This window comes from Oryzias latipes, chromosome 21 (genome assembly GCF_002234675.1).
Source record: "Oryzias latipes chromosome 21, ASM223467v1".
NCBI lineage: Eukaryota > Metazoa > Chordata > Actinopteri > Beloniformes > Adrianichthyidae > Oryzias > Oryzias latipes.
Window position 1 is genome coordinate 4,513,404 of NC_019879.2, and position 10,662 is coordinate 4,524,065.

Consider the following 10,662-nt stretch of genomic DNA (forward strand, 5'->3'; position numbering starts at 1 on the left):
GTGTATGTGGAAAATGTTTCACATCTTTGAGTTCATACCATAAAAAATGGGAGCAATAACAAAAGTTTTGCGTTTATATTTTTGGTCAGTGTAGATCCCAAGGTAATACAATCAGGAAGTGAAATAAATACAAGCATAATTTAGCATCTGCTGTGTGAAAATGCATGCTTCAAACATCAATGTTAAAACTCTTACATTTTAAACATTGAAGATATTAAACAAAATATTGTGTTCTATAAATATTAATGAAGGATTTTACATTCTTTTCTTTTCCCATTACCAATGAAGGCCCATTTTTAGGTCGTTTTGTTTTTCCCATCCAATGAGAGTCATGGATAAATTAGATTTAAGCCTTTAACTTTGTAACATGTCAAATGTTTTGTATTTGTCCAACTAAAAGAAGTTTCAATCTTACTTTTAGGTTTTCTGATAGAACTCTTTAAAAAAACTATTTTAATTAGAAAAACATTTTATTGTATTGTTATATTTTGTTAACTGTCATTTCAGTTTTGTCCCAATATAACTGAATAAAATGTAAATATCATTTCTAGTTGTACAGTATTTTGGGCATTTGCCTAATTTCATTTGGTTAATAACAGACAGCTATATCTATAAATCTTAATTCTTAGCATTTGGACTTCTTACAAAACACCCACCCAGCAAATGTACTATAATAGCTCCTAAAGTGGATGATGAAGAATTGAGTCAGTGAGAAAAAAGTCATTTCAGACTCCAGAAAGCTTAAGCAGTTCCGTGAGAAGAGCCATTTAGTCATGTAGGTGTGGCCCTGCTGCTGGAACGGGAACCAGAGTCGCAGAATAATGACTAACATGGGACTTCTGGTTCCAGCAATCCTCCGGCTAAACGGTCAGGCTGATGCCGGATAGACACGGCACGGAGCTTCAATGCTGCATTCAAATTCTTAAATGATGTGGAGTTATAACTCAAACTAAGACGGAATGATGCAATCCTCTCAAATTTTTTTTTTTTTTTTTTTTTAACTTGTCCTGTCCAACGGCTGGGCAGACAGACGAGAGCTGAGGGCCTCTTGTGTTGGACATATTTTGCTTTAACAAGAGGGGTTATTAATCTTCTGACAAACCAAAGGTATGTCTGAATAAACCCCTTTTGTAATTGAGGCCAAACTTTATTAATTTCAACCATGTCTGAAAATCTTTGGTGTTGGACCGGACGGAAAAGGAAAGAGGGGAAGAAGAGAGAGGGACGTTAGAGAGGGGGGGGGGGGGGTAGGGGGTGATAATAGGAGGGGAAGGGGGATAAGACCATGAAGCAGCATAAAGTAACAAGTTTACTGGTTGTTAATCATTATGGTAAGGTTCAAATGCAGTACAAAAAGGGCGGGGCCTGTCCACACACACACTCAAATGTTATCAACACACCTGCTAGCTGCAAAAATGTCCACCTGTCGACATGTACACAAAACAGATAGTGTTCACACACGCATACTTATGCCTTAAAACCAACTAGTGTGAAACATTTCAGTCATTCAGTCATGCAAGCTATTAGTGCAAAGGTGAGCTAACACCTGTGCTCAGGTGAGGTTTTATGTTCTTCTAAAATGGATGGTGGAACGTGAAAAGAAGGAGGGAGAGTGCCCAGCCATCCCCACCCCAAGACCCCCACCGCAGCAGCAGCGGCAGCCGGAATCCCCCCAACGCCACACGGGAACCGGCAGGGAACAACCGCCGCCCGGGCAATCCTCTCAAATGATGACAGTTCCCCTTTAGGATTTAGTGGAACGTTGAAGAACTTTGCTGTAATTTCCTGAACAAATATCCCATCAACTGAAAAGAAACCGGACTTTTCCTCATAGTTAACGTGCTATATGTTAGAATTGTACCGTATGAAGGGGTGAAAGACGTTTTGTTGTCCTAAATCGATGGTTTATCCGGCCTCTGGGATCCACATTGCAGCTCTGCTACTTCATTCTTGGCAGCACCAACCTGTTTACATATGCGGTGACGGGATAGTGGAAGAAGACGTGCTGGCCACAAAAAAAAACAAAACTTTGCTAGAACTGTGTCAAGCTTTAGGTCTGAGTGGGAAAAAGAAAAGAAAAAATAAAATCCCTAAGCATTTGCATCTGTACATGAAACATATTTGACGGAAAGTCACAGCAAATAAATAAAGCAAAGAGTCTAAGCATATACCAGGTTGAAAAATATGCATTTTAATTTGTGTCATTTGTAAAAATGTACAATAATGTGAAACTTAGAGGCACAATTAGGGCAGCATTGCAGATTTTTTAAATTAAAAACTACAATATTGTCCTGTAGGACAAGTCAGGAACGTTAAAAGTTGGAGAAAATTAACAATAAAAGGTTGAATTCAAGTGTTGTGATAAAAATAGATTTGTTATTTATGTTTTGTCCAGATTCAAGGCGACTTGAAGAGTTTTCTTCACGTGTTTTGCCTTATTTATGACCTTTGTGCATGTTTGGAAACTCTTCCTGCAAATTCTACATAGTCAATTTAATTTATGAGATGTATAGTTAAAAGGGTGATGAGGAAAGAAAATAAACTAAAAACCAACAAAATATTAAAACATTTTACAAGGATAGTTTGGCTTGTAATGTGACTGTAATAATACCCCTAAAAAATTAATAAAAATGCATTCTAAACTTATTTGGTAAATATAAATGATTTTTAGAGTAAAATTGGTTTCTGAGCTTGATTTTATAGCGCCACACTTCCTGGTTTTTTTGGTTGATGTTCTATGTGTTTTATTCATTTATTACATAAAAATGAAGGGATGTGTGAAACAGTCAGTTTGTCAGGAAAAACAGTCTGTATTGGGCTTCAGCGCTTCAACCCTTTATTTGGACTGAATGTACTCAAAACTAGATAAACACAGAACTATGTGGTAATAATATTTAGAATTACTTTAATCATTCGGGTCAAATGCAGTTGAGTGTCTGTGGCCTTCGGGTTTCTGACTTGACACACAATCACGTAAAACACCTTTTCTCTCACATGATTTACATCTTTGGAGTTTGGTCGTCATGTTAATTTATGATCTTCTTGTATCATAAATGTAAAATCTTTGCATATAGAACAATAACAGGGGGACTGCAATATTTGATTTGATTTTTTTAAATACTTGGTTTAGCCGACAGAAAGCGAGCAAACGAGCTTGTAAAAACACTAGTCCAATAAAGTCCTGAAGTGGATTCAACTCCAAAAAAAAAAAGTGATCTCTCCAGCGATTCTCTTTTTCCCTGATCCGTGAAGGTGCTGCTCGCCGTCTTTCCAGGTCCGTTTTGTCAGACATTATAGTCTGGTGATTTTCCCAAAGGCTGCCTCAGTCTGATTTGCAGCGTCATGAAGGCTCCCACTGCCACATGAAAGAGGATCTGCCAAACGTTCCTCAGTTCATACAGGTACATGTTGGACAGACATATGAGTGCAAACGCCAGGAAGGACTTACTGTTCCTCCAGACAGAGAAGTATGCAAACAGGTAGCACTGGAAACGAAACAAAAAAAGGATTATTTCAATGCTGCACGACCAAAACAGACTCATCTCCCTCATCTGTCTGTCAAATGACAGTGTTCCATTAAGTATGGGGGGGGGAGGGGGGCTGAATCGAACAAGCTGATGAAAATGTTTTAAAGGGAAAACACTGGCGGCGAGCGCACTGCGCTTTGGTGAATGTTTGTCTAACTGACAGGCTGCTGAGCTGTAAAGTGCAGGGCTGTTAGTCAGCCAGTGATGGGCTGCTCTTACCGCAGACTATCACTTACCTGATACAGACAGGCAGCTGTGCCGAGGAAGAAGGCAATCACATAATTAAAGTCTTCATCATCATTCTAAACAGTGTGAGAAAAGGCACAATGAAAAACATCTTACTTTGTCTTGCATTTATACAAGTGAATCAGCATTTACAAGAGGATGTGTACTTTTTTTTGTCCTCCATCGGATTTACATTAAGAAGAGGATGCGAGATCGATGCTCCCACCGGCAAAGTTGTGGGACTTTTTCAAACTTTCATGTCTGGTGTGAAGCAGCCTTTTTTACCTGCAGCACGCTCTCTATAGCATGGACTCCTCGAAGGAGGTTCAGCCCGCCACAGAGGACGCTCAGCACGCAAGATATGACGCCTGGGAGACACACGGGTTCCAACATCTGTGTGGGAGCTGAAAGAAAGGCAAACTCTAAATGCAGTCACACTGCAGCTTCCCAGGGAAAAAAAGTCATTATTGATTTAAAAGAACCTTGCAGGAAAAATGAAAGGAATGAAAAGAAAATGTGAGCTTTGACCCGCTTGAATTCCAGGACTTCCTGGCACAGTAAAATAATTGATGTGCCACGACGATCAGACTCAAGCTTCCTCCCTCAGGACAAAATGATTTATGTTCATAGAAAACTGAGACTGGCAAGGGCTGTAGGAAGTAAGACAAGCAAGGCAAAGTAAAAAAGAAAAAAAAAGAAAATCTGAGATGATGTTTCATATAACAGGAGAGGAAGTCCTGAAACAATGAAAGCTTTCAAAGTAAACATCCGGTTTCCCGACATACAATATTTGTTTTTGGTAAAAGCAGCGGAAAAAGAAAATCCTTTAACGTGTTCCCACAACAAATTTATCCAAACAAAAAATAACAAAAGGAGTGAAAATAGTGAAAACAATAGTGTTTGGTTTGAAGCCTGTAAAGACGTCTTCCTCCAGGTTGGTTCTATCTTCTATAGTCCATTTTACATAAAGGTAAATCTGGTTTCAGTAAATTCATTCTGTGGTTCCCGAAAGCAACTTTAAAATATCAGGTTTTTCAAAACAAAATGCGATCCATTTAAGGTGATGTTTGCTTCATTTACAGAACATTCTCAACTTCCAACAGCTCATGTTCTGATGCACTAACAGCAAATCTGGACTTCATCAAATAAAGTAAAAAAAACTCAATCCAGATGAGTTTTTAAAACTCCTTCTGCAGTGCAGCATCACAAGAAACCAGAGAAAAGGTTTTACCCAAATCCATCATTTATGTGGAGCACATAAAAAGCACAAACGCGGACAAAATAAAAGCCCCAAAGTGGCAAAAGGTACAAAGAACAAAGAGCTGCTTCTAACTACATAAACCTTCAAATGTTTTTGGAAAAGTAGAAGCAAAATATGCTCATCTCTATTAGAGCCGTGGGTCGTTACTTCAGTCACGATCCAATTCGATTCGCCAATCCAGATCAACAATTTTTCACGATTCATCGATAGATTATCTTTGGTTTAAATGGTTGCTGCTACATGAATGAAAATTAAAATAATATGCAATGAACGCCATTATTTTACCTTTATTTAGAACTGGAGATCAGGATCAACTAACCAATAAAGATTTTTAAGAAGAAAAATTGCATCCGTCACTTTAAACAATGTCCCACTCAAACGCTTTTCTGTCAACTTCCTGGTTGAGTCTAACAGTAAACGTTGTTTTAGATCATTTAACAACACATCCTGAAAATGTTCTCTGCAGTTTTTCTGTCCTCAAAATGTAGCCAACCAGTGGATGGATGACAGGAAGTTAGAGAATAAAGACTCAGCAACACCTAAATAAAAATGTCTCTTTGTCATTTCATCTAAACTGGCAGCAGTGCTTCCAGTTTTAACCGACTGTTTTTTTTATGTATTTAGTAGAAATGACTAACAAAATAACCCCACCCTTTAAAAGATCAACATTTCATAGATCAGTTCCAGCATGGATGCTATGATGTCACATAATTGATCACCACATTTTCGTAATATTTCTAACGTATCTTTTTAAACACTTTTTCAATGATATTTAAGACTAAATCGGCTTTTCGCAACAAATTTCAGTAAACTGAACGTCAGTCTATTTTTTTTAATCTATTAGAAATGCCTGATATTTTTACCCTGAAAAGAGCAACCTTCAGTAACACTTTACTTTGAAGATGTACTTACTTCCTGTGACAGGCTACTGTCACACAGTTTGTTTAGTTTATGTAGATAAAATCCAACATTATTCTGCAATTTTAGAGCGATAATTAGCCTTCCTGAGGTGTACTTTCACTCCACATTACTATATTTAGAAACATCGCAAATTCCTGATCCTAATATTTGTTTTCCTGGACCAGATCTGGAATATCCAAGTATTCAGATACTCGCCACAGCCCTAATCTGTACTGATGGATTTTGGTCCAGAAGGTAAACTAGTGACTTTCAGCAGATGCTGTGCCAAAATGAGAGTCAAAATCTGGAAAGAAATCTGCTTCTAAGAGTTGTTTTCTTGTGCTTAACTAGACAGTACCTGTACAGATGAGCTTTAGGACTCAAGGCCTACCTATGCCTTTGTACTTTGACGGCGTGTGCACAGAGAATCCATTGATAGCCTGCAGATCGTCGGGGGAAAGCTGATAGGGCGGCCGCAGCTTAATCTCTGTCTGCATGTCAGCCAGGTTGATCTTTGTAGACAAGGAACGAGGATTGTTGTAGCGCTGCTTGGTCTTCTGGATGAAAGTGTCTGAGGAGAGAGATGACGACGATGCAAAACCAGCTAGACACACATGAAGCCACAACTTAAGTCTCACCAAATGAAAAAAATGCAGGTAAAAATACGGATTTTAGATTTTCCTTCAAGCAACTTTCAACATGTCAACGTTGGCTAGTATGAACTTAATCTGAAACCAGCTTTGTCCAAACGTAACACTTTTGCAGTAAGTGACAGAATTAATGCATAAAAACATTTTTATATTTACAAATTCAAAAGTGTGTATTCTTCAGTCAGCTGATACACTTGTGACTCCTCCCACTTGACAAATTGTTTCAAAAAACAATTTAAATAATCATTTTAGAAAAAGGACTACATCAACGGAACAATCAAAGCGGAACTTTAAGTTATTTGGTTGTTTCATTTAAAAAAAAAAAGTTGCTTTTTTTTACGAGAATAAAGTCGTAAATTTAATAGTATTATTATTTTTATGGTGGCCCTGACACTCAGGCATATTTCTATGAATCTGAAGTTGATGTGAAATTCCTTAAGACTGACCAAATTCAATGAAGGAGTATGGCCGCACGGCGCTGCTGATACGTTTGGGGTCATAGGTGACGATGAACTCCTTCTGTAGCTCGTCCAGGAAGCAGAATGCCAGCACGTTTGGGTAATTCGCAGTGCACACCATCAGATATCCAACACCCAGAGAGCTGGTGAAACTAATACCCACAGAACATCCAGAAAACATTGTTACTCTCAGTGCACTTCATCAAGAAGAAGAAAACCAACAGTAGTAATAAAGGACTGTAGGTCCTCACTACACCAGGTTTACTATGGTTGCCATTCTAGTGAAAACGTTCAAACTGGTCAGTTTATTTTTAGCCCTCGTAACATCTTGTGCTTTTGTCGTTCATTCCCTTCACCCTGAGGTGGATTGAGACACTCCTTCCTCCTCTCGGGAGGACCCAGTTTGCATATTTAAATAATAAAAAAACAATGAAATAGCTAATGACCCAAAAGAAACATCCCTGGTGCAAATCAAACCTGTGTTAATGTACCCTTGGTGTAAAAAACAAAAAATAAAGACCATACATACATTTCAGTCTGATTTAGATTGAAGCAGTAAAGGCTTCTAGACGTGACGACAGTTAGTTCTTGAATTTAAAATCAAAATCAAGTTTTATGTTGTGAGTACAGAAAATCTGACAGGGGCATTTTATTACGCAAAAGACTGACTAGAAATCTTTCTTAAATTTTTTAAACAGAGAACACGGACCTCACAGCAAAAGAAAGTCACGGGAGGACCCAAATCTTTGAACTTAAGCCTTCAAAATCAGAGCTTTAGTTCCAGTGTTTAAAACATTTTAACAAGCACTCTTTAACCGTTTACGCAATTGACGTAATTCTGAAGCGGAGAAAAGCAGTTTGTCCTGATATGCATCACTTAAGTCATGTGTTGCATTACGGTGCAAAGATGATACGCAAAGCCGTCAGAAACAGTTCCTTCACGTTGATTGGTCAAAGATTTACTTTCTCAAAGGGCGTGAGTTAAAATGTGTCAGCAGCAACGCCTCTGGTGTTAAAGGGTAAAAAAGCTGATACTCTGATGTGACGCCTTTACACCCATCTGATGGGCCAGGCTACGTGACGAGTGAAATTCTTTAAAAAGAAGAAATGGTAGTTTTATAATGTATGGTGCTGAGTTAATCTAAGTATTACTTAGAGCAGGGGTTCTCAAAGTTTCTGTCGCAGAGGGCCAAATTAAGAACTTGACATTAGACTGGGGAACAATTTTGGTGAAAAAAAAAATGGATAAACAGAAAAAGTTGTTTTTAATAACTTTAATGACCAAGTGTTGTTTGTACAATTAACAGGCCCTCCAGATATTTAACCCGGAGGTTGCTGTCCAGATCTTCTACTCGTCTAGTAATTGTATCATTTGACAGACTTTTTTTAGCTCTGGACAAACAATGTAAGCTGCTTTCAGAATACATTCTTTCTACAAACTCCTCACCACTTAAGGGTTTGCTACGCCGGGCCATTTCCAAAGCCACAACGTAGCTACTAGCTACTTTTTAAAGGTGACATATTTGTTGTTTACAACTGTTCTGTGAAGCAGTTGCTTTGTTTTCCAAACCGCAACACTAAATCCTAAGAAAATAAAAAGCCTTGTTTCAGAAAAAATGTCTCATTTTCTGTCTTGCAAGAAACCCAACATTATCAAGAAAGTTTCTCAAAAGTGCAATAATCTGAGTTTGAGAAAACATGTCTTTGTGCCTAGAATTTTTTTTTCTTAAAATAGGAATTATTCTTTAAACCATTTTTCTGATCCAATTGGCAGATTTCTTTCTTTTTTTTTTTTGCTTATTTTTAAGAAAAGACAATCTGACGGTGGGGAAAGAATTTTGACTTCTTTCAACAGGGCCTGTTTTGGAAGTGAAAATCCTAACAAATATCTTTTTTTAATGCCTAATTTACTTAAATATGGTCGCCTAGTAAAACGTTTTTTTTTTGGGCAGAAAAAGCATGGAATGAGACCTACTTTACATTATATGGTCCAGACTTAAGTGTGCAGCGGTCAGGGAACTGGTTGAGCTTCCTTGAAAGCCCTTTGAGGTGTCTCTTTGTCTCCTGAAGCTCTTTCTCCATCTCATAATCAGTTGATGCTGAGAGAGGAAGACCATCTCCAACTCGGACCACCGAAGCAAACAACACCATCGACATGTTAGAGCTTTGGATGTCTCACTGCAGATCTGCAAACAGAGGGAAAAGCAGGAAATAAAACGTGCTCAGACACAGGTATATAATGCTTACAGGTCTCCTTCACTCGTTTGTATATCCATCTGGTCTATGACTGACTTAACTGGACAGGTAAACTTTTACAGGTAGAAATGTCTGGATCAGTATCTGTATGTCAGAAATGTTAGCATATTTTAAGTTTCGTCTGTTATAAAGTTTCCTCTGTAGTGAATATATATATTAAAGGATTTCACATTAAAGCTAAAGCAACTCTTTTTGACATAAGATGCTGATCCAGCACTGACCGTTTGTCAGAACCATGGATAGCTCCGTAGCCACGTGAAGACACCCTAAAGTAAAGAGGAAGTGATTTCTCTCCCGAAATTTATCTTCAACAGAAATGGGGACATTTCGCTATGAAGTAAACACTTCCTCCAAACTGCACAAACGAATATTACTGATGACATAAACAATAGCTCTCTTGTTAGCAGCACATCCAGTGTTGAGAATTAGCAACTTAGCTTAGCTCTTAGAAGTAGAAAGAAAAAAAACTTCTACACAACAAACGTGTACATTGGGACGTTGCATAAATTGGATCTGATGTGCAAAACTGTAAATACAAAGCAAAAGTATGCGGGCTAAAATGCAAAGAAAGCGACCAGGTTAATCGTCTGGCAGGTTAGCTAGCGTTAGCTGCTAGCAAGATGCAAGTACAGGTACATGACGTTGCTAACTATTTTAACAAAAGCAAAGGGATATAAATTGAAATCAGCAAATGTCGGAGAAACAAATACAATTGACTAAAAAAGTGATACCTGGAGAAAAAATGTAACATCATGCGGACATCTAACAACGTGCAGCTTTAAAATACTCCAGTTCCTCTGTTCTGTTTACGTGGCTCTGTCGCTGTGCATTGTGGGTAAAGATACTCACGAACGTCACCACGAAGGGAAATTTGATTCAATTAGTTTTAAAAACCGAAAATTAAAAAAAAGAAATAAAAAAAGCATAATTAAATACAGGAACGAAAAAAAAGCGTATAACTCCGTAAAGAAGCAACCCTTTTATAGATACTTGTTCCCTCTTCTTTGCCTGTCAGTTGTTCCCTTCAGCCAGGGTCACCACAGTGAATCATCTGCCTTCATCTGTCTATATATTCTCTGCATCCCCTGCCTGGCCCCACATTGCTCCTGATGGTTACAAGTTAGCACCAGTGTTCGACAACAGAGCGTGAGGGTGTGTTTACATGGATGAATGGATCTATGACTGTAGAGCATTTGGGCCTTCTAAGAAGGTATAGCACAACATAAATGCTTTCAGTGAATGTGGATTGCAGTTTGCAGATTGCAGGAGGAACATTTCAGGTGTGATGTCTGACAACAGTGTGTAAGAAAAAATGGAGACAAGGCGTAGAAGACTAAAACGCAGCTTCTCTGCAAATTGAGGCGATAGATAAATTATGACAGAAG

The 10,662-nt window shown here is 38.2% G+C and overlaps 1 protein-coding gene across 3 annotated transcripts; it reads right to left on the minus strand.

Moving 5' to 3' along the window:
• Nucleotides 1-2,168: 2,168 nt before the first annotated feature.
• Nucleotides 2,169-10,149, minus strand: sec22a (SEC22 homolog A, vesicle trafficking protein). 3 transcript variants are annotated; one of them, XM_020713069.2, is made up of 8 exons: nt 10,009-10,149; nt 8,997-9,207; nt 7,010-7,173; nt 6,305-6,484; nt 4,038-4,156; nt 3,764-3,780; nt 3,449-3,485; nt 2,169-3,374 (listed from the first exon to the last, which is right to left on the minus strand). In XM_020713069.2, exons 2-8 carry the CDS (start codon nt 9,176-9,178, stop codon nt 3,285-3,287), a joined length of 789 nt encoding a protein of 262 aa, XP_020568728.1. In that variant the 5' UTR covers nt 9,179-9,207; nt 10,009-10,149; the 3' UTR covers nt 2,169-3,284. The 3 variants fall into 3 exon arrangements, with proteins under 3 accessions (XP_020568728.1, XP_011487557.1, XP_004081475.1); XM_011489255.3 differs by having other exon boundaries at nt 3,764-3,829; nt 10,009-10,148; XM_004081427.4 differs by having other exon boundaries at nt 2,169-3,485; nt 3,764-3,829; nt 10,009-10,147.
• Between the last annotated feature and the right edge of the window lie 513 nt (nt 10,150-10,662).